Raw genomic sequence first — 25,516 nt, forward strand, 5'->3', positions numbered from 1 at the left:
TACCATCAGAATGGTGACATTTTAATAGGAAAATTTAATTAATACAAAGTTACCAGCAAGCACAAAATTGTAGAATCTATGTGAATCTGTTTCTAGGATGTTGAAGAATATTCATGCCAAATATGGCATGAATATTCCAAAATCCTAGAAAAAATACTGTGGGGGATCTCTACTGCAACCACTCTAAAGTCCATGCCCTTTTCAACTTAAGCTTGAGCAACTTTTGTGTTTTGCAGTTTCATTATTGTAAATACGTGAGTCAATAAATATACATTTTAGTTACTAAGACCATTGTTTTTATCATCCACTTCCAACTAAACCTCACTAATTTCCCATCCCCTAAAAAGCCTGAGCAATGCTGGGCACTTGCAGCTAATAATTTATAGTTTCATTTTATTTTTATATTCAATTTGTTATTTAATATCTCTTCTGTTAATGATTAATATTATTTTGATAATTTTAATTCTATATTGGTAATCAAAATTAAAATCTGACTTTTATAATGTAATTTATCTTTTCTTAATATACTTGTAAAAAAGATATAAACAATGCATGTAAATAATAATTCTAAGCAGATTTCACATACATTTTTTCAAAGTATTAAAGTATAATTTAATCTGTTTCTTATCTATCATAACATTATTTTCTGTGCTCGAGCAATTTCTTCCCGTGTAAAATTAGCCTCCATTTATTACCAAGTTCTGTATGATTTTATGGTATAATCGTGACCCCTGCCAATATTTTATTTAAATTTCTCACAATGATTAATTCCTCAGCTGTATAATAATTTAAAATAATTATTTTTTGTATTTTTCTTTATATTATATTATATTATATTAGATAAAGATATATATTAGATACATATCAAAACATATTAAGATTTATTTTACATAGATAACAATAATGTAGTATTATTTAAAACAAATTTAATTCTAGGTTTTGTTTTACTTTATTTTTCTATTTATCTGTTTAGAACAAATCTTCAGAAGGCATGAATAATCAGGAAAAAACTAATTCTGGAGAGAAGAGCAAAACGGAATTTACTCCACTGTGTAGTTTATTCGATAGTTCTCGTTCTGATCTTGGTCTCGGGTACGGATTAGACAGCATGGGATTTGGATTAGGATTACGAGCTGTAATACCCAAAATGCCTTCATTCAGAGTGAGTATATACAGAACCAACTAACTATATCTACACATATATTTAATTGCTGTTCTTAAAAATGTATACAAGCTATTTTCATTCATAGACTAGCAGAATATTTAAAAATTACAAGGTTTTTGGCAAGTAATTGAAGAAAACTCATTTTTCAAACAAAACCAGAAGAGAGAAGTTTCTTAAAACTTCCCTCTTCTAGTTTTCATTTAGAAATATTTATCAAAATATAATTCTCAAAATTAATTACTTTTTTATAAAATAACTGGAAGACTATGCTCATATATCTACAATTGATATTATTATGATGAGGTTTAATAATAGTGACATAAGAATATACAAGAATAATATGGGGCAATTATGACAAAAATCTGTCAATATTATTCCAACAATAGAAAGACTATTCCTCCACCATACTTCATCTCTAAATAGATGAAAAAATGTCCTGTAAAATCCTGTCTTTGTAAAAGATAAGGTTTGATTGGCATAGCCAAATGCTATGTTGATCACACATTTGTATACAATGATTGATAATTCTGGACAATTATCAGTGAGATACATTTTTATTAGTCAAGTTATAGAAAACAATGAATCATTAAAGGCAATTACGTATGTGACTTCAATTTAATTCATTATCTTCTATTCTTTAAATCCGTGGTTCTCAATCCGTGGTCCGGAACACGGGTGCTCCGTGAAAGCCACTTCAAGTGTTCCGCAAAAAATCAAATATACAATTAAAAATTGTTGCAAAAGAAATATCAATACGATGTAAAATAATTTTTGTATGGGAATGTAATCGGCAAATGCCAATGTTGTCATCTACTAGACCGAATGCGCCTGATTTTAAAAAGGTTTGCCACCCTGCTTTAAAACCGATGTATTGTAAGTGTTCCACGGAAAAAAATGTCAAAGTTTAGTGTTTCCCGACTTCAAAAAGATTGAGAACCACTGCTTTAAACGAATCAAAAGCAACTGTAATATTTTAATATTGTCAAAACACGTGACAATGAAAATAATTTAGTGCATCGGTTAATAAATATAATTACGTTTGTTGGCTTACGAGATGTTGCAGCATGGAGGAGGTGCCCTGTAATTCTGTAATGGTAAATTTAAGAAATAGTTTATTGTTAGTACAATGAAAATTTAAAATTTACTAAAAATTAAGTCTAAAAGGCAATAAAGCAAAGTGTAGGATCATTACTTACATTATTTTAGTATTATTTACTTTGTATTTATTATGACATAATCATCTTTATCATTCTCTTTATTATGGTTTATAAATTATACGTTTTTTGTTATTTTAATTTTTGAATTTCAAATTTGTTCAGATAAGTAGATGATTAATTTTTGATTAGGACAAATTTTTCTGAAATTGCTGAGAGAATAATTCAGTTATTGATAATTAACTGTGTTTATTAACTGTGCTTATGTGATAATTAACTGTAATTAATTATTTAATTAAATTATATGGATAAATTTTTTAAAATATACTGTATATCTTGGTAGATAAGACGATAGTTGAATCGTAAAAAAAGGCCCCCAAAATCCGGGGTTGTCTTATAGGACAGATACAAAAAATTAGATTGAAATTTATATAAATTAAAACCTTTATAAAAAAAATGGACAAACCGTAATTACTTACTAATAGAGAGTAGGGTATGTACACAAAATAGAATAGTCCATACAAAATTTTTGTGAATAGTCAAGGTCATTACCCGAATGCCAAATCAGTGTGAATGCTTGCAACAATTGCAAGGCAGTGCTGCCAGATGCAAGAAAATAAATTTGTTCATTTGAAAAATTACCAATAGGACATAATTCTATATACGCTATACAGTATTATTATTCAGATGACGATCGCCGATCTAAACTAAATTCATAGGCCGTCGATAGTTTGCGGTCATCTTGTAGGACAGATAAGCTAAAACTATAAGACTTTGACGAAAATTTATACCTCGTCTTATCTGCCAAGATATACGGTAATTATTTTCATTTACATTTATAAAAAGTTAAAAAAGAGGAAATGAAGTAAATGAATTCTTTGTATGCCCATAAGATATATAGAAAATCTGCACACCTCCATTGATGTGTGGTCATCTGTATTAACAATTGATGTGATTGATACTTTATCTGCATTTTGGGTGCATCTAGGTGGTAAACAGCTAAGTAAGCAAGTCAGTGACAAATGTCATTAGCTTGCTTGCTTAGCCTAAAATGGTCAAAATTAAAATATTAGTAGTAGCAAGTAAGATAATGTGTACATGTGGTCAACCAAAGTGTTATATCGGAGAGATGAAGCGACCTTGCAAAAAGATTGGCAGAACGCTTGCCGACAATACAATTTAAAGACAAAAATTCACTGTGTTATCAACACTGTGAAGAAAATATATGTGCAGGAGATGAAAATACTATTAAAATACTGTATAAAGAAAATAATAGTGTAAAGTGGGGAATCGAAGAACATTATGTAATAATGTTATATAAAAATAATGCTAATTTAAATAATGGTATGATAGTTGATATATGCTGAGATAGAATTATATTAAATATAAACGGATCATTACACGACCGATTTGTTACACGGACAACGAAAGCAATTAAAATGACTGTTTTTGTGTTATACTTTGTTTTCTTGTCACACCACCCTGTAATCCCACTGAAGAAGCCTAGGCTGAATAATCTAGGTGAAATGCATTTGGAGGTAATAAATTTTTAAAAGTATCAGAATAAGAATTATTCCTTTTGACTATGTAGAGTAATTTTATATGCTTAATCTTTAAAATTGGCCTAGAAAGAGAAGTCCCTTTTTGCAACTGTTTTAAAATATTTTTGAAAAAACTTTATTAGCTTACTTATTTAGCTGCTTGCTACCTAGATGCACCCTTTAACTCTAGTGTTCATTTGATAGGATAATGAGGAAAAAAACTGATTTGCTTTAGAATTTTTTTCCTGCTTCCAGTCTTTGAGTAGGTTAGACTTACGTGAATCTGTATGTAGGTAAATTCCGTACTATCTGAATCACTCTTGGCTTTAGGAATGATGAAAACTGTTGCTTTGATGCTGTCAAATTTTTTTCTCAAGTTTGCTGTTGTTTCTTTATTATTAAGAAATAGATAATTTTGATATTAATAGACAGTCAGAAATTTTGTATAGAAATTATATTGCTGAAATATGAATCAAAAGTAATAATTAAATAAAATTACTAGGTTAAAAGGAAACCACCATCTCCACCTCCTATGGATGAAGATGATAGCAAGAGAGATTTTGATTCAGGTAAGTTCAGTATTTTATTTTTAAATTTAAATAGATTATTATTTTATGATATAACATTAATTAATTTTGTTTTGCTATGTTTTTAATTTTTAGTATGTCTTTTGTAATTTGTTGTTATTTTATTGGGAATCTTTCTTTCTTGTTATCTGGGAGGGTGGAATACAATTGTCTTTTGACGTTTCCAATTGTACTAAATAAATAAATAAATAATTATATTATTCTAATGCAAATAAGTAATATTTCTGTTTTAAATTATGACAATTTAGATATTTTTTAGAATTTTAAAACTGTCTACAATGTATAATAAATTATAATATTAACACCAATTTTAAAATCAAAAATAAAATCTTTTTGAAATTTTATTTTGATAACATCATTATGAATTTTGATAAATCTGAAAGCAAAAATTTTGGAAAGTATTGTGAGATAAGTAGGGGTTTAGGGGTTAATCCCTTCTGACCACTTAATCTGCACGGGCTTGTAAAACCCGATCTCTGCATCTGTTGGATGGCTTTAGGAGGGCGAAAAGTGAGTGGGGAGTGCATTGGTAAGTCGACAGGTGTCCTTCCGGAAAAAGAGATCGACGGGTTAACAAATAAAACAGTTATTGGTTAACTAGGGTTAACATACAAGATTGTTTACAAGGCTACTCGATTAAATGCGGTTAAATACAAGTTATACAAAGGGCAGCTGTTAGCTATGCCTATTCCCATTTCTGGGGGGGGGAAGAGAGTTCACAGATCGCTAACAAACAATACCTCTATGCAGGAATGAATGATATGCGTCAAAGTATGGCGGACGTCGACTGTATGGAAGAGTCTGTATTGAATTTCTTCTCAGATGGGATCCAAGTTCGTTGCGTAGAGATCGACTGGCACAAGTACAGAAATAACTTCCGAGTGCAGACGCGCCCCGAGCTTCTGGTAGCTCGTGCTTTTATAGCATTAGTGTGGGAAGCGGTCCATTGTTGACAATGACTTGCAATTCTCGACAACTAAGTGTCAACTTTCCCACCTAACTGTTGATAGTTGGAGGAGACCTCTGCTCTGATACACCGCGAGGAGTTTTTTCTAAAGAGGATGTTTACAACAATTTTGAACAACGAAAAAAGGTTTCCTTTCATTAAAAATTCCCTTTTAAAAATCTGCGGTTTCACAGTATTAAGTCAACTTTACAAAGTGTGTAACAGACGTTTAGTAATTATAAGTTAACCATAGTGCTGGGGTGCACTAGGGTGCAGCAATGGCACGTTGAGGATGCCTCGAAATATAACGCCAAGCCGATCCATAATACTTCTTACATATATTATTAAAAGTACAAAAAGCACAATAACTCTACATTGATAAAGAAATATGGGTGCTGCAAGGAAACAGTTACCAACTTGGGGTGCTATTATTAGAAAAAGTTAGAAAACACAGTATTAGGAAACTAGACATAGAACAAATTGCTTCTTGCTCTCGCCACATCAGCAGTGGAAATAAGTCAAATAGATTTGAAGATTTGAGATAGGAAAAAAGAAACAAAACAGCATTAAAATCTCAAAGTTTACACAAATGGAGAGTAATTCTTCGTCAGTGAATCTTTTTTAAGGCAGTGTGTTCTGTTTTTTCTTTCTTATAATGCTGGAGAAAATGCCATGACTAAAATCAGGAAGTCTTTTTGTATTAAGTGCAAAAAAAAAGACATGATGCTTGTTCCAAAATTGTAGAAATAAGACAAAATTAAAGATGATGTATTAAACTGATGCTCTTTAAAGAAAATTTTAATAATAACAATAATAATAATAATAATACATATAACAAAACAAAATACTTCATTAAAAGCAAAATTTATTTGAATTGAGATTGACTTAGATCTCTTAGTTTTTTTGAATTTAATAACAGTTGATTCTAATTTTTTGTTCTCTAGAAATGATGAATATTATAACAACAGAAACTACAGTTATTATGTATTATTACCATATTTTGTGAATATTATACAACAAAAAAATAACAACAAAATTAGTAGGATCTGACAGGCCAGACAATGTTTTCTGCATACCAATTTATACATTTGTATTACAGATTTATCATTGTTTACTAGTAACATATTTTTAACTGAGTGGAATTATTTGATTAATGATTACTTGCCTATACCTAATTTTTTCTGATAATTAAAACTTTTATTAAAATTTTGAGGCATAACTAGAACATTTTTTAAAAACTCATTCTACACTCTGGGAACTAAGAAGGCCTTTTTTAATATCCATCATGAAATTGGCTAGGCCCACAATGGGGATTGCAGGGATGGTGAGGGACTAGACCTGACATATTTGGTGGATCTGTCCATGAAAAATTCCACAGGTTTTCCAGTGATAGGCTGACACCTTAATTGTTTCATCTATCTGGCTCCATAAAATTTTTTGTTAATACATGCTAAATTGTTACCCACTCTGATATTTTTCTGTTTGACAAGATAATACTTTCATCTCTTGTGTTGTTTCATTGTTTATTTCTAATCTATAAAAACTATTTCAAAACTATAAACTGTTAAAATATTATATAGAATTTGTCTTTAAGTTAGATTGTTTGACATTCATTTGTATATTTTAAATGCAGTGAAAAATATTTCTTTGAATATTATGAAATTTCTTAATAAGAAATTATTGCAAAAATGATTTATTGTAATTATTATATATTTATATAATAAAGCTACATTAGTGTCACCAACATGAAATTTTCAAATCAAAAGGACTTCTTACAGAAAAATGAAATGCCAGATCTGAAGTGGACATTACCAGAAAAATTCGGACTTTTAAAAAAGATATTTTAGCCAAAAATTATATATATATAAAATAATTTGACTATCACTACCTCATAGAGCACCATAATAACACAATTAATGCTACAAGGTTTTAACATTTATCCATTTTATGGTGATTTAAAAATGATGAGCACAATTTTTGTTTGGAGCAAATACAGTAGAGTCTCTTACATATATTGGCTGGCAGTTGTTGGATTACTGGATTTTGTATGTATATATGTATGTACTGTACAGTAAAAAAAAACACACTTGGTTAATTTATCGTATTAATCGCGATTGTGACTGTTTTGCCAATCACACATGCAATAAACAACTAGTGATTGACAGTATGCGTGTACATCACTCTCTCTCTGTCATGTACATCAACATGGGATAACAAAAATTTCATGTGCACCATCCTGCAGAGTGTCAGATTACTAGATGTGTTGGACTGGTGAGCGACTGAGTCTAGAGACACTACTGTACTTTGAGAAAGTATACATAAATGGAGTATTGCCTGTTTAAGAAAGAACATTCTTAAAAATTATATTATTATATTAATTCTTTTTTTCTTATTAATTCTTTTACAGGATAATATAGTTAGTCATATTAATTATTAGTGTAAAAATATTTCTTTGTTTTTAATAAAAAGTTTTATTTTATTTATATTATTTTAAATATATAAATTACATCAAATTAATATGCACAAAATAAGTAATTTAAGAATGTGATTTTTATAGATAACGATATGGATAAACTGTACGATTCAGAAACCGAGAGCCCTATGAGACAGAATTCATTTCAAACGATGCAATCTACAGAAGAAGAGCCAAGTACTCAAGAAAGTGATAGTGATAGAATCTCGGGTATAGTTTTTTTTTTATAACATTCATTTTTTATTTTTTTATGTAAGTGTGATAATAAACTAAAGCAATTCTGTTATTTACTTAGATGATTTGTTTAAATGTTTTCATTTACAAGATTTTCTTTGCTCTAATTATAAAAATGGTTGGCTGAATGAAGTTAGAGTTTTCTTTATTAAGTGTTTCTAGCAAATAGGATAATTTTGGTTCTTTTTGTAGCTTAAATGTGTTATTTTTTGAGGTGGAACAGGTGAAACTTTTCCTTTTCCTCCTGCTATAAATAGACACTTTCAAAAAAATTGCTACCATTTTCAATTGTTGTAATTACATTAATTGTTATTTGAGAATGTTGTAATGTATATTAGAACATTGGAAAACCATAAGTTTCACATTTGTCCATTACAATTTCTCAATGTGTGCACTTCACGTTGCATGGCACACATCTGACTGATACTCAAATTCTTATGCCCTCTATGGCATATTCATTGTCACTCCTCCTGTAGCAGTCACATTTCTATGGCTCTTGTAGATAACTCATCTTGCACAATGACAAGTGATTCCAACTTTGTGAACTTCAGAATGCAAAACACCTTCTTTTTTGTAGAATTGTCATTTTCACTTATGGTGCTTCCTAGAGGACCACAAAGGACAACAAAATGTTCGACTGCAGGTGGGATTTCATAATAATTCTCAGGTAATAATTAACCTAATTACAGTAAAATAAAGAATTTTTGAATCGAGTGTGTCTTCATTTTACTAAAAAATTTAGCCATCTGACAAATTCCTATAATAATTACAGTGATTTAAAGTGGTAGAATTAATTTTGGAAGACTATATATATGTAGGCTGTTTTTTTTTAACCTCCGATAGTCCATAAAAAAAAAGACAAGTGTAAATAACAAAATGAATTTATTACCAAAACTTAGGTACAAACATAATTACTTTTTGACATAATCATTGTGAAGATTGAGGTATTTGTCATATCTGTGGATGAGCTTTTTCATCTCCTGTTATAAAATGTTGTCACCAATGATTTGAGATGGACCCTAACATTGTTTTAAAGATTGTCGTTAGTCTCAAATCTCTGCCCTCCTAGCCACTTTTTCTGTTCAGGAAAGAGGTGGAAGTCACTCGGCGCTAAATCGGGGCTATAAGCTGGGTGTTTAAAGTTGGTGAAGACTTCCACCCAGCACATTCTATGACAAGGGGATGGAAAAGCTCATCCACAGATATGACAAATGCCTCAATCTTCTTGGTGATTATGTCGAAAAGTAACCATGTTCGTACCTAACTTTTGGTAATAAATTCATTTTGTTATTTACACTTGTCTTTTTTTTATGGACCGTCGGAGGTTGAAAAAACAGCCCTCGTGTGTGTGTGAGTGTGTGTGATATTAAATCAAATGTTGATCTAATGTCATTATTTGTTTGCCTCTGAAATTGTACTAAATCAAATGCAGCAATAAATTGAAGTACCTCAAATGATAGAAATGATATATAGATCTACATAAGAGTTAGTTTGAAGATCAAATGATTTGGTGATAGCAGTATTATGTGTGATGCAAAGTTGTATGTTTATTAATTTACAGATATTGACAGGTTCTGTATTTAATATTTATAGGAAAGATCTATTTATGAGCATTCATTGGTACTTTACAAGGTTGAGATGCTATTTAGGATGAGCTTATATTGACGTTTGACTGTATTTTTGTAACAGGTAGAACTGGTTTCATCTTCCTGCTATTTTGAAAATACGAAACATGGGTAAATGAAAATAGTACAATTTCAAGTAATACTGTTATGTAATAAATATATGAAATTGGTTATATAAAAATTTTTCAATACAGAGTAATAGATTCATGAAAGGATTTAAATACAGCATGTCAAAATAATATATAAATATTCAAAAATTGTGTTATTTGACTTTAAAACTTCTCTGATTTAGTGATGATAATGTAGATGCATTAGTGTGATCATATAAGAGATAATTCTAAACACACTGCATTTTGAAAGCTCACATTTTTTCATACAGAATCAATAATTATATCCATTTCAGAAGGCGAATCTAGTTCGGATGAAAGTTCTGATGAAGAGAGCTCTTCTGCTGCTTCGGAATCTGAATCCGAAATAGAAGAAAGTGAGGAGGAATCCGAATCAGAAGACGAGAAAACAGAGGATTCGCAAATTGAAACAGAAATGTTAAGTGATTTAGATTCTACAAAGGACACCGAAATGGCATCTATTTCTGAAATTGATGCAAAGAAAGAAAAGTCTGTAAGCGAAAGGTATGTAGTTATAATTTGATTTACCGAAAATTAGTAAAACTTCTGTAACTTTTTGTAATCTGATATCAAATTTGAACATTCCGAGCATTAGCTTTGATACAAACTCGTAATTTGAATTTGATTGAAATTTTAGAAGAAATTGTTAAATTATAATTTAAATTTAGAGAATTTCATTGACGGAAAATTATTTACAAAGACAAATCAAAGTTATGGTTCATGTTATAGTATAAAATGTTAAAAGTTACTTTAAAAATGATTCATAATAAAATTAAATAATTTTTTAAGTGGTGCTTTCTATTAAAAATTTAGATATTTAATATATATGTATGTTCATATTTACATTAATCTGTGTTCCTGTGAAAGTCAGTAATGCTACAATTATTGTCATTCATCAGTGAATATCTATTCAATTTCCATATTCTTACTTCAACATTTCTGAATCTTAGGGAAAAAGTCATAAAAACACATCAATAGATGGCTATTGCAGAGATTTAAGCTTGTTTCTACATTACATCCTATCATGTGATATGTGGAGGAGTCTGTCTTGAGAAAGTTATACAAATACCAATTATATATCAACTAGAGAATACTTCAAAAAAGATACTGAAAGCAAGGGGGTTTCAGTTAGCAGGCTAAGTAAATTTTGAAAGCTTCAGATGTAACACTTCCTATTAAGATACCTTACAAACTGACTTTCTAGATGTCGGTTATAGTCGGACATTTTCAGCAATATATTTAGTCACTGCTATGACTGTACATAATAATGATTTTTATCTGGTCTGAAACAAATGTAGCACAGTTAAACATTTGAACATCTGTAATCAGTTAAGTGCTTGCAATAAAATCTGTGTGGCATTGGTAAGGTTTCCTATGAAGATTGCAAAGAAACTGAATCAAATAATAAAGGATGAGGACACAAAAGATATTCTTGTAAAAAAAAAAATGTGCAACAAAGAAATGTAACTGCTGTATGCAAAATTTCAAAGAACCATATTGGTATCTTTACTGTAAGAATTAAGCCAAAACCTCTGCAATTGTCATCTATTGATATGTTGTAGTTTCCATAATAAAAAAAATATGCAACAATGTTTTTTCCTAGATACATCATAATATATGTGACAATATTGACTTTCACTAGCAAATGTCAAAGAATCATAAAACACCCTGATTTCTAACATACACTACATTTGTGTGGTGATTATTAATATTTGCTATTTATTGTCAACATTAGTAGCATTATCCACTTTTACAGCAGCATATGCATTATATCAATATTCAGAAATAAACAAAACATTTAAATTGATAAATGTACCAATTGTTTTTTTTTCTTCTTTAGTGTTACTGAAGATAAGAAGACAAATGATTCTGTTGAAGAGCAATCAGTGATATCTAACAAAATTAAAGATGCTGCGTTTGAAAAAGTAAAAACTAAAACGGAAGATTTTGACGAAAATACCGCAGATCTTGAAATGTCCAAAAAGAAGGTGCCCGAGTTGACGAATGAAACCGAGAAACAGATGCTGTCAAAAGAAGAATCCAGAAGCTTAGAAAATGATGCCACCGAGGCATTATTGGCATTGGCAGCAGGCTTTAACAGTTTTACAGATAACCATGCTTTTGAAGACAAACAAAAGATTGAAAGAGCTAAAAATGACTATGTAAAATCAGACATAACTTGGAAAGAAGATTTGGTTAATGGTGAAATGGATGTTAGTGTTAGCACACTTCCCGAACAAGAGTTACCGTGCGTGACATCGAAGGTGGAGGAAGTGTCTACAGTCAGTATGGACGTCGATGTGGCACAAGAGGTTCCGACAGAAGTTCCGGAGCATCACATAGTTCTGGATCACTCATACTGTATTCCATCATCTGTGAAATTAGCAGACTTGAATAAGTTAGATTCAAATGTTGATTCGGTCATCGAATCTGTAATAAGAGGACCTCCTGTAATGTTAGATCATGAATATATTCGAACTAGATTACCCTCTCCTGAACCAAAATCCAAACAGAAGAAACCTTCCAAATCTCGCAGGACAAAACTTAAACCCTTAGTTCAGGAAGTAGAAGAACCTGAGACTAAAGTTGTATTCCAAAAGAGGGAAGTTTTAGAAGAAATGAATATTTTGTATGAATTTCTTAAAACGGGAATAGATGCAGAAGACGTGCAGCATCTAAAAAGAAGTTACGATGCAATGCTACAAGATGATATTCAGTTGTACTGGTTAAACGATACCCATTGGGTTGACCATCCTCATATCCTTTATTTACATTCAGTGAAATTTATTTTAATAATAAATGTTTTTACACCTTTTAATGTTTAAAGAATTAACATCAGTTTATATTATTAAGATTTTAACAATTTTTAGCACATAAATCTTATTATATCATACAGAAAACAAAATAGCACTTTACATCACTTTCTGTATGAATTCCATTAATTTTTGTTGTTCACATATTAAAATATTAAATTTATTCTTTATATTTAAGATTATATATTAAAGTTTACTAATTTTAACAGACTTTGCCATTGTTCAAGCACATTAACTGTAGTAATGTACAATGGAACCTCGCTTAACAAGTAATTCACATAACGAGCAAAACAAATTGTAAAAAATGACTCTCTTAACAAGCGATGTTTCGCATAACGAGTGACGAGAAAAGGGAAAGTCCCAGATCGTGCACATGCTCCATCAGTCTGTGTTTAGCACTCGTTCTGCTAGCATCTTAGTGTCACTTATGATTACACATTATTCCAAACTTGTGTTCAGACATATTACATATAAACATAAACAACCATTTCCCGTTATATAATAAACCCGCTAAACAATATCCCAAATTCTTGGGCTATGTAAAGGCTATAATTAAATATTAGAAATTAATTAATTTGACTAGAGGTAGACAGTTATGCTGCCATCTCATTAAATTTAATAACCAATTCCAAATTAAATTTTAGAAAGGTCTAAATTAAAAATTATTTGGTACTTATGGGTTAAGAGGACGCCAGTTGGAAATTGCGATCAAATTCGCGTTTTTGAATGAAATTATCTAAATAGACTAGTAAATTTAACTCTAAAAAGAAGAAAAATTACTGTTTAAGTTGTAAAAATGAAAAAACAGCAAGAAGGATGATTATTGATATCACATCTCTGATTCCAGCAAACAGAAGAAGCAATGGAGATGCACGTTCTAACCTTACCTAACCTAACCTATTCTAATAATTTGGTTGATAATAATTATGGTAATTTGTTAGAATAGGTTAGGTTAGGTTAGAATGTGTGTTCCCATTGCTTCTTCTGTTTGCTGGAATCAGAGATGTGATATCAATAATCATCCTTCTTGCTGTTTACCATAGGTGTTTACCTGTGGCACCATAGGTAACATTAACTGTTATCTGTAATCGTAAGAAGTAAGTAGTTTTTGAAATTTGTTAAATGTTAAAACTAACTCTTTTGTAAATTGTTAATTTATTGTTTGATTTAACAATTGTTTTAAATTTGAAAAATAAAAACTTGCATTATTCAGAAAAATCACAATTTCCGACTGGCATCCTCTTTAACCCATAAGTACCAATTATTTATTTATAATTATTAAATTTAATACGAGATGGCAGCATAACTGCCTACCTCTAGTCAAATTAATTAATTTCTAATAGAGAAATTGTGGCTGAAGTTTTCATTTCTAAAATGTGAACATTGAATGTTGAGTGCTACCATCTTCTAAGCCTGGAAGTTTGACAATGGCATTTGGAACATCATTGGAATCATGCTCGACGTTCCAAATGCCATTGTCAAACTTCCAGGCTTACAAGATGATGGTGCTCAACGTTTGACGTTCACATTTTAGAGATGAAAACTTTGGCTGCAACCTCTAATATTTAATTATAGCTTTTACATAGCCCAAGAATTTGGCATATCTTTTGGCATGTTTATCAGACATAATCTGTGATTTTTTTTTTTTTTCCTGCAAATGGAATGTGCATTTCAGGTTGGTTCATTCCATGCTAGAAGAAAAGATGATGATGATTCACACTCCTTAACATTGAATATTGTATAATTGTCTTTGAATAAATGTTATACATAAAATATTTGTGTATTTATTTCAGCATGGAATGCATTATCATATTTTACATTAATTTATATGGGGAAAAACTGTTTCACTTAACAAGTGTTTTGCATTATAAGTAAGAGATTCTGGAATGAATTATGCTTGTTAAGCGAGGTTCCACTGTATTTTGTATTGTTGAATTTGCATGTTATGCTTTTGAAACAGTTTATGAACTTGTTAATACCAAGTATTACTGTAACAAGTACATAAATTGCCATCATTTTATGAAATTAAATACTGAAAATTATTATCATGTAAGCAAATACAAATATATTTATCAGTTGGCTGTTAGATTGGTTTATTTATAAATGGCTGCTCTTATCTCAGAATTTCAGTTTACAATTATGTGTAACTGAAATGAACTGAATGGTTTTAATTTGTTCACCTGTTAGTAGTAGTTATTGTTATATAAGATACAAGCAATATAAATTGTTATTAAAGTCAGTTAATTTAATAAGTTTTCTGAAATGATTTAAAACTCTTTCAAATTCTTTAATGAAAGAATTTGAAAATATTGAAGTACTAATGAGTTTGTTTTTTCTGTTATCGTTTGTAGAAGACCAATATTGAAGTTTACGTAAAAGACGACGTAGTAACTTGTCTAACGGATTTTTAACATAGCATTCTTGGATATTTTAATATCCAAGAATCTTTTACCTGCTTATTAATTCATGATCATATAGTGTTTGATAGAAATTTTAATTCACTGTTTGATAAGTAAGAGTTGGAATTGTTATTTGCAAATAATTTGGAAATAGTTGTTTTGATCAGCTGTTTCACAATTTCCCATCTTGCGCAGAATTTAATTATTTTTTTGCGAAATGAAAATCTGATACTTTACCAATCAAAAATCTTCTTATGTATTAGATAGAATTTAATCATTCTCATTTCTGCATATGCAGACCCTTTGATAATTCTAAAATATGATAGTAGCTAGTGGCAATAAGGTGCATCGTCTGTGTGTGAAAATTACAAAACTAATCACAAAAGGATTGATTTTTGTCTGCATTTTATTTTGCAGAATTGTTTATATTTTTATATTTAAATTTATGAATTTTAATAATAGTCATGTACAGTAGTACAGTTTCATTAAAGGATGGGTTTGAAATTTTTTACAGTACATATTCAATTCTAAGATGCACTTTTTGACCCATTTTTACTTGTTTGAAATTGAGTTGTATCTACAATCAATGGTGTCTTACATTCTCAGTTCAAAACAATTAGCAATTATTGCATATGGACCTTGTGGTATGCTATGCACCATTAATAAACGTTTTGGCTACACTGTCGAATGATCGCAAAGGTTCAAAAGAACTTTGAATCGAATGCTCGCTACCAGTAAACTCCTTTTTAATATTTAAAATGCTTTCAAGATGACTTGTTATTATTTACCAAAACCTAATAAAATGGATTTATTTTTAAAATTTTTCCTTTAAAAAATGAGAATTTTAAAACTATTTCAAACTTGTGGCATATCTTAGAATTACAGAATTGAATATTATTTATAAGTGCATTCAAAGTTGGCTACTTTCTTTAAAATTTTCTGTAATATAAAAATACAATTGATTACTTTTCAAGATTTTATCATTACTGAGTGTCTTCAACCAAAAACTTCTTTTAATCTTTAATTTACTCTTTATTCATTGCATCTTTATCTCTTAGTTTTCTCTTATTTGTGGTCTCCCAAACTTTCTCTTTTCATTTTATCCTTGGCTATCTTTTCTTCTTTCTAGTTTTGGGTGTATAATAAGCTTTAGTATTCTCTTGTTCACAATGCAGGGTGGTGCAAGGTTGGGAACCAGGAAGAGTTGGAATTTTGCACATTCAGGGAAAGTTGGGGATTTATTTTAAAATACCTGGAAATTGATTCATAATTGTGGTACATTATCCTGTGTAAAATCTTTCTAACATTCTTTGAAGATATACTGTATAACCATTTATGGTGTAAATTTGCTACTATTTGCAGTGAGCCAAATTACATGACTCACTTTGCTGCTTGCTTCTTTCCAGTTCTTGCTTACTAGCAGCATGTTCAATGGATAGATGTACCAAATATATTAGCAGAGTTGTCAAGTTTGTGTTTTTTACTCTAAATTTATTTAGTAACTTGTGGTAAAGGTTAAAAATGATGAGACTGTTTAATTACCACACTGCAGATCATGATGTTACTATAGTTATGGCCTGTACCTTTAATATCAGACTCCCCCCTCGTATAATGATGTATTGTACTGCATATGGCATTTTGTTAATATGTTAACAACAGATGTAGCAGAATTTTGGTCTGGTTTTGCCTGATTACGTCAAATTTTATGCTAAAGCTACTAGATACTAGTGATATTATTTATCGGCCTTACTTGACATCATGATGCATTTGTGCCGATCAGCTTAAGATTGCAATTTACTTTTGTTGTCAGCTGTACAGGCATTATTTGGCTAATTTGAATTTCATTATTGAGTTGTTGTTTAACTAAGTATGAAGTAATTTTGCTTGTTTTATATTTTTCCCATTTTATATTAATATTTATTAAAACAAATACCTATTTGATAACATAATGAACAAAAAAATAGAAAAGGTAGTTCACTTCTGAAAAACCAAAGTAAGTGTTTTATAATTTTAAACTTCCCTAAAATCAGTCTGTAATTTAAAGAGAGTAGAAAGCTTGCAACATAGTCACACCACTAATAATACACTCGAAATAGTCTGTATTAAAATTGTTTATTGCTCATTATTTGGGCAACTTATAAACACACACAACTGATTTATAAAAATTTTGTAAAATATTAAATTTTAGATGTTTCCAATCATGCGTATGTATACATACTCCCATTCACACATGCACACTTAATATTGTGTTACTACAGTAGAGCATCGATTATCCGACTTAATTGGGGACTGGGGTTGGTCGGATAACCAAAAAGTATGAAAAAATACATTATTAGTATAGTGTATTAGGCTCGGTTTAAATACTAGCCTCCCTTTCACGGTCGAGCCAGTGCTGCCAGCTAAAACATGCAAAAATTTAACAAAAATAATATTAAAGTAGCCAAGACATAACCAAATACTGTAGCGCCACATCACTAGCGGACATTTGAATTTGCCGACTAGAACACGGTCGGTTAACCGATAAGTCGGATAATCGATGCTCTACTGTAATTCTAAAAGTTACTTAAAATTTTAACTCCTGAGCATTTAAGTTTGTAGAATCACCTTACCAATTTTTATAAATTGCAGGGAAAATATTCTGATTTATATATGACAGGATAAATTGTAATTTTTTGGCATGTGTATTAGAAACGTAACCACGAACGAGTCACGATAGCATGTGTATAGTTATGAAAATCATTATGGTATTAAAAGTTGTATTCTGTAACACCACAATGTTAATTTTCAAAAGGCTGAAAGATTCAACAGTTAAAATGATCTTTTTTTGTTTTGTATTTATTATATATTTAATATCAAATAGAAATAAATGAGAAAAAAATATTTAGGTACAACTAACAATTTTTGAGATTGCTTAAAAATTGCATGCAGTTTGATTCTTGCATCATACAAGCTTTATCTTAAAAACTTGCGTAAAAAATCATCTAAAAATATAAAAGGTATGTAATTGGATAATACATTATTGGAATTAATTGAAAAGATATTTGGGTTTTTGGGAATTAATTGAAAATTTCGGGGGTTGAGAATTGTTTTGTCTTGTGGCTGGATTCGCAAAAGTGCCATTAATATCAACATCTTCAAACTGTCATTTTTAATGATGATAGTATCATTAAAAATGACAGTTTGGTGATTTATTGTAGATTTGATTCATTAAAGGTGTAGAGCAGTGATTCTCAACCACTGTGCCGTGGCACTTTAGTGTGTTGCCACTGCGAATATCCATACATAAGTGACATCAGACAAGTAGTTTAATTGGTGTTACCGGTAACTGCCAATAGTTACTAAGATGTTTAGAAAATGTGACCTAAATAATTAACTGCATTTAAAAATCACTGTTGTGATGTCACCGGTTGCACTGTGGTACTTACCAAAGTAACTGTGTGTACCACCAAATTTGTAAATTATTAAAAGTGTACCATGGCAAAAAAAAAAGGTTGAGAATTGCTGGTGTAGAGTATCATGCTGCTAATGACAAATTAACTAACATCTATTATCATAAGGATTGTTGTTAGCACTTTCCTTGGCTATGGTTGGTAAGGAATTGAAAGTTTTACTTTATGTAATTTTAGCACTTGAGTGACTGGCTGTAATTATGGAAGTATGATACAAAGTATCAATGTTAGAATTATTACTAATTGTTGCATAACTCCACCTAATTAAGCTACTAAATTTTATATACTTGCTTGACTCCGATTAATAGTAACATATTTCTCTTTCTGTTACTCAAGTGGTAAAAGATAAAATTTGACTTTTGAGTAAAAAAAGTAAATTATTGTGCTTCATTCATTGAAATTCCATTCTGTATAATTGTTATATACATGTTACACTATAAGACATAGTCTGATATTCTGGTTTTTGAAGAATGCAGATGAAATTCAATGGTCAGGGAAAAGTCTTAAATTTTGGGTTGGAAAAGTCTGGGAACTTTGTTAACCAATTTTGGTAACCATCCTGATAATAGATTACTTATATTTTAATTACATTTCTACTGTATCATTCTCATTAACATTCTGTAAGATTCTATTTTGTTTTGATTTGTATTATTGCAATCAATTTATTTACATTTTAAAAGGTTAGATCGTATATTTCTTAACAAATATCACCAACTAATGTTCCTCTTCCACCTAAGAAGAAGAAGAAAGACGAGTACAGTCGGATACATGCAACGGGTTGTGCACGCACAGAAGGTTACTATAAAATGGATATGCACGAGAAAGCGCATCACAAAGAACAAGTTGCTAGTACAATTTTAGAATCAATTGAAATAGAATTGGTAAGAGTTGGCAAATTTATACTTTTTTTGCAAAAGAGCGGTCATTCATTTATCGAAGTGACAGCATTTATATAAATTGTCCTAATTTTTCTGACAGGATCCCACAAGCAAAGCTAGAATTGCCGCACAGGCTACAAGAGAAGCACGATCGAATCAGAGAAGGTTGCTGACGTCTCTCGGCGAGAGCGATTTCACGAGCGACCTTTTAAAATTCAATCAGCTCAAGGTACGACTTGAATACTTTTATATTTTTAATGGAATTTGTAATGCACGACAATTTAAGGGATTAATTTCTAATCAATTTTCTTCTTAGTGTTTAGAAACAAATTAAAACTAGCTTCAGTTATGATTATAAACACAAAGTTTCTGTAGACAAGTAATTATGATGATGATGATTACTATTTTCTAAACTGCACTGGAAATAATAAAAAGTATATTGAAGAAACATAATCTGTCATCTTAAATTCATCACTCATATTCACCAGAGGACATTTTAACTATTTTCTGGTGAATGCAAGTGATGGGTTTAAGAGGACAGTTTGTTTTTTTATATATATTTTTCATACATAAATGTCGTCAGCCAGTTTTAATCAAAGTATTAAAATTGAAAGATCATCAAACAGATAGAATAGTTTTTATTTTAAAATAATAAGCAAAATACTTGCATTATTTTACTACTATTACTAATACTAACTACACTACTAAAACTAGATTTTGGATATAAAAAAATGAATGGGTTAAATTTAGTCCTTTGCATGTTTTAACAAAAGTATTGTTATTGTTTCTAGTAATATGTTATGTTTTGTCTATGAACAGGCTTTTAAGAATTATATTCAGTTACAATTTGTCAAGGCTTATTTATTTTCTAAAATAAAATATAATAATCTTGTTCTTAAATATTATAACACAGAGTTAAATTCTGAAATTTCTTAAACTTTTGGGGAAGTACTCGATCTTTAGAGTATTCCCCATGCAGGAACAAAGAAAAAACTTCAAAGAAATAAATCATGCACTCTACAACTCCAATGCAAGGAACTTAAAGTTTATTTCAGTCCTTCCAATCACTTCTCTGTCCATTTGCTATACCAGTCTGACACTATGACAAAGGAAACAACACAAAAAGAAACAAACTTGTGACTCTCATCTATATGTCTTCTCTCTTTGCCTTTTCTTTTAAAAAGTCCCACTTCCTTCTCGAGTGTGCACGATATCCCGCCTCGGTCCAGGTTCTTTGGTGGCCGTCGACCCCGGAGGGTTTACAGGCTACCTTAACTACAACAATGTCCATCCAGATAAAGCAGCTGGTCACATGACAGAACACGTGGTCTTCAGATCACCAAACTACTTTAATTTTCCCTCTACTGTGTTCTTATATTTTTATTTTTTCGTTTGTTTTTGAGTTACTTTGACAAAATTAAGGCTATCGTCGAAGGGATTGCTTAACTCTTAGTTACCAAAAGTTACGTGACCAGACCAAATGAAATATGTCGCAGAGTGCATTGAGCTGTTGTTCTAGTAGTTGCTGCTGCTTTAAGAATATTGTATTTGCATGTTAGTTTAATTTTCTTTCTGAGTTTATTATCATGTAATTTCAACAGTTTCTTTGTTATTCCAGTATAATCATAATTGAATAATCATAATCCAGCAAAGCTTTTTCATAAAATATTTGAGCTCTAACTAGCCAGGTGATAATTTTTAATGTTCTGCTGTATGTTTACTGTTTGCCAATATATAACTTTCAGGTATATGGTTGATAAGAGCTTTTGATCTGTTTTAATCTGATTTGTTAATATTTCTTCATAAAAAAATACTTCTCTAGCAACATTATTTTGTTTAACAGAGTATTGCTTACTCCTACTTCTGTAACTAGATCCAATTAACCTCATAGTATGGATCAGATTTTTCAATTTTTTGTTGTGGAATTCATTTTAAAATAAATTCAATGAACAATAGATAGAAGACATTCTAAGAAACAAAACTATATGCAATATTTATTTTCCTAATGTAAAAAACAAAAATCAATTAATTTTTTATTGTCAATTGTTATTTTTTTGAATTGATATTAATGCAAATTTTATATTTAAAATGTTTTTTAATTAGAAGTTTAATTTTGTACACGTAAGTACGTAATATGCCGAGCCGATACCGTACAGAATAAAAACAAATACAGGGTCTCCCAAAAAGAATACTGAATTACTGCAATTACGTTAATCGTTATCCGAGAAGCGTACGACGTACCGTACATCGATCGATAGAGTAACCGTTCGAGTTTTGTCTACCATCTGTATTCAAACGTCTTTGTGTTCTGCAGTCCACGAACTCTTAGTCGGTCATCATTCTGCAATGCGAGTTTCGCAGACGATTTCGGCGATCCACCGCGTAAGGTAGACATTCTTGTCGAACGACGACGACCGATTCGGAGTTTGCCAACCTCGGAACACAAAAAGCCTTCTCCGTTGCAGAGTTGCCATTTTTGTTTACAACACTTCCTAGAGGCAGTAGACAAAAAGGTGTTTGAATGCATACGGTAGACGAAGCTCGAAAAATTACTCTATCGATTTGCGTGCAATGCATACTTTTCAGATAATAATAAACATGGTTTAAAATGGTAGATTCCTTTTGGAAGACCCCATATTTTGTTGTATTTTCAAATACAACTCGGAAGAAATTAAAAGTAGATATCGTAATGTATACCATCACTTCAACTTTGCATTCTTGGACTAATGGGTTTTTTAAGACCGACTTAAGAAACATACAATAACAAAATTTGGTTCTAATCATTTTGAAGAAATGGATTTTTGGTGTCATTTTCAATTATTCGGACCAGATTTGATTGCCAGTCTATCCCTGTAAAAAATAAAGAAAAACAAAAAGTGATAAAATAAAATGTTTTTAAATAGTTTTATTAACTTAAGGTATAAAAGTATGAAATGTTAAGTGAAATCTTCTCGTGGCCCGATAATAAATTGTTTACGGACCAGCACACAAGGTACGAGTAGCACCGGTTGACAGTGGGAGGTGCTATCCATAAAATTATCATAAATATTTCAGTAACGAGAAATACACGGCCATAAATTAAAATTATCACAACAGATGTAAATTCATAATTAGCAAACAAAACTGTTATAGAATATGTAAGAAATTACAATTACAAAAGGTAATTAATAAAGGCCGGATGGCCGAGAGGTCGAGGTGGCAGCCTACCGCTCCGGGGGACCCGGGTTCGAATCCCGACGGGTCGAAAAATCCCCAGGAATTTTTCGGGGGTGGTCCGTCCGGTTATGTCTGGCCTCGTCCCTCCACCCGGTCGCCCCATTGTGGGCCTGGCCGAACCCATAATGGCTTGCAAAAAGAGGCCCTCTTAGTGCCCACAGGGTAGAAAGAGTTAAAAAAAAAAGGTAATTAATATTCGTATACAGGACAAGTTTGACGTTAAAGATTAATCCCATTGTGTAAATAGCTTCCAACATATTTAAAATTTGTAAGAATTATTAAATGAATTTTTGTATATTTTAACAGTTTCGAAAGAAGCAATTGAAATTTGCCAGGAGTAGAATCCACGATTGGGGTCTGTTTGCGTTAGAACCGATAGCGGCGGACGAAATGGTAATCGAATACGTGGGCCAGATGATACGTCCGATCGTGGCCGACCTGAGAGAGACCAAGTACACCGAACTGGGAATCGGAAGTTCGTATCTGTTCAGGGTCGATTCGGAAACGATCATCGACGCGACGAGATGCGGAAATCTGGCCAGATTCATCAACCACAGTTGTAACGTAAGTGCTTTTTGCTTTTTTCTTCACACGCCGTACGTTTTAACCGTCGGTAAATTAAGCGGGCAAACCAACTACACCACCGTACTTTTAAAATTCATTTTGGGCCGCTTAATCTCTTTCAGCCGAACTGTTACGCAAAGGTTATTACCGTAGAGGGACAAAAGAAAATAGTTATCTATTCCAAACAAGCGATCAACGTCAATGAAGAAATCACTTACGATTACAAATTCCCCATCGAAGACGAAAAGATACCTTGTCTGTGTGGTGCTCCGCAGTGTCGTGGTTATCTGAACTAAAATTCTGCGAATACCATTTCTCGTAAGACGGTTTCAAACAAATTGCATTTTATGATTTGTGCATTAATATTGCCATGTGATTGTGAATAGTTTTTTTCTAGGAATTTGAACCCAGTTCATCACGTTATGTTAAGTAAAAAGGAAAAAAATTGTAAATAACGGTATATAATATGTACATAATATAAAAAATCTCTCCTGCCTAAGTGTCGTTGCCGTGTCTCATTTTAGCTTCTCGTTCAAATATATTGGTGCTGGTGTCGAAATGCCGTGGTGTCTTCTGTTTTTCTCGTACGTTCTGCAAAAATTATTTACCGGCGAAATGTCATTTAGAGATATAAAACAGCATCATCATATCCAAATTGTGTTTTATATAAAAAAAAACAAAAAGTAACGACTAAAAAAAGTACTGATTAACATTTAGAAATCAGTAAATTCTTCCTATAATAGGACGAAATGTACAGAATATTCAGTTTATCTCCCCCCAGAAAAATAAAAGAATGGTCTAAGCGAAACGGAAGATGGCTTAAACGGATCGGAAAGAACGGAAAATATTCATAATTTCATCTGTAAATATTCATTATCTATGTGTTAAATACAGAGAATAAATCTCAATTTTATCTGAGAAATTTTGAATGTGTGGATAGCGATCGAACTGGCAATTTTTGGTCGGTTCTTTAATTTTGTATAATGTTGAGGAGTCATTAAACATTATGGTTTTTAACCATTGCAGTTTGATTATGTTGTTTTTCGAATGGAATCGTCGTCGAGACTATTATTTTAATTTGGTAAAAAATACTCCCATGTGATTTTGAAAGTAATGTGATGTGATGAATGTAAAATTTAACCCGCACGAATGTCAATAAACGTTGAGTGCTACCTATGTAATTTCCTACATAGTAGCAAGTTTTACACAGACATTTAATCACATTTGTTTTATTTTTTTCTACGTGTTAAGTTAAAGTACAAAATGATACAAAAAATGCACATTGTTTTATTATATAATTACTTCATCCAATCATATTTTTAAAATAAAGCAGATATAGATTATATATATATATAAATTGCATTTTATCGAACGTCTTTTCACGTTTATAAATTTGAATATATTCATTTCATCATAGAACTATATTTATTATGTGATATTTTGATATAATATGTACACAAAAAAATACTCAATTTAACTACGAATGGGTGTCTAGAGATTTATAAAACGGTCGATTATCTTTTTAAATAGTTTTTTGATGTCGAAAACTACCCTTTTAGTACAAAAAAGAAACAATTTATTCTATATACAAACGATAAATCGCCACGATAAAAATTATAAAACGACGGTCGATCGCTTCGATACTTTTTGTTACCTTAAATTATTTTGTTCGCAAAAGAAAGAAATTTGTAACGTTTTCTCTCTCGGAACAGTTGTCGAGAGATTAATTTATATTAAGAATTTATTGCCATTCGTCAGAGGTAGAACAAGATTAAAAATAATAATAATGTTATGTTTGTACAACAATGTATTGAAACATTTAGAATGATTTTTCTTTAATAAAAAAGAATAATAATAAAATTGGAATTGTTTTTAATACATCTTGCCTTCGATAAGCGTGATAATTAAATATCTTTCCTATAAATAAAAATGCCTTTTGTTTGGTTGCAGTTGGAGCCATTAAAATTTGTAAACTTCCGAGAGGTTCTCGACTAGTGCACGTCAGATTTATGCCAAGAATATTTCAAACTAGACTGTAGCTTTGTCCACAGGATGGCCTTTATTGGAAGGTTCGTACTGGTACAGGTAACCCCCGTATAACACGGGTGTTATGTTCCAAAAAATTGCCGTGTTATACGAAACAAAGAACTAATACGAAAAGGGGGGTTAGGTTCCAAAAATTAAAAAAACATGCCATTATATTTTCGTAAGATAAATATCTTTGTTAAAATTTTCTTAAAAAGTGATACATATTAATATAAATTAAACAATGTTTTCGTCGTCATCACTAAGCACTATTAACCGAAAATTTTTAATCTACGTAGCCAAAAAAGAGAGAGAGTTA

At 30.8% G+C, this 25,516-nt stretch overlaps 1 protein-coding gene across 2 annotated transcripts in view; it reads left to right on the top strand.

The window, feature by feature from the left end:
* Set1 (SET domain containing 1) overlaps positions 1 to 24,189 on the top strand; it is a 67,630-nt gene extending 43,441 nt beyond the window's left edge. For both annotated transcript variants that reach the window (XM_067269006.1, XM_067269007.1), the window contains exons 7-15: positions 974 to 1,162; positions 4,363 to 4,429; positions 7,951 to 8,076; positions 10,129 to 10,357; positions 11,694 to 12,609; positions 19,225 to 19,395; positions 19,493 to 19,621; positions 22,915 to 23,172; positions 23,295 to 24,189. In XM_067269006.1, the coding sequence (XP_067125107.1) occupies positions 974 to 1,162; positions 4,363 to 4,429; positions 7,951 to 8,076; positions 10,129 to 10,357; positions 11,694 to 12,609; positions 19,225 to 19,395; positions 19,493 to 19,621; positions 22,915 to 23,172; positions 23,295 to 23,468 (2,259 nt within the window). In that variant the 3' untranslated portion in view covers positions 23,469 to 24,189. The remainder of the gene's footprint in view (positions 1 to 973; positions 1,163 to 4,362; positions 4,430 to 7,950; positions 8,077 to 10,128; positions 10,358 to 11,693; positions 12,610 to 19,224; positions 19,396 to 19,492; positions 19,622 to 22,914; positions 23,173 to 23,294) is intronic.
* The last annotated feature ends 1,327 nt before the right edge of the window (positions 24,190 to 25,516 follow it).

The sequence above is a fragment of the Centruroides vittatus genome, unplaced genomic scaffold, assembly GCF_030686945.1.
Source record: "Centruroides vittatus isolate TY-2023 unplaced genomic scaffold, ASM3068694v2 contig_345, whole genome shotgun sequence".
Lineage (NCBI taxonomy): Eukaryota > Metazoa > Arthropoda > Arachnida > Scorpiones > Buthidae > Centruroides > Centruroides vittatus.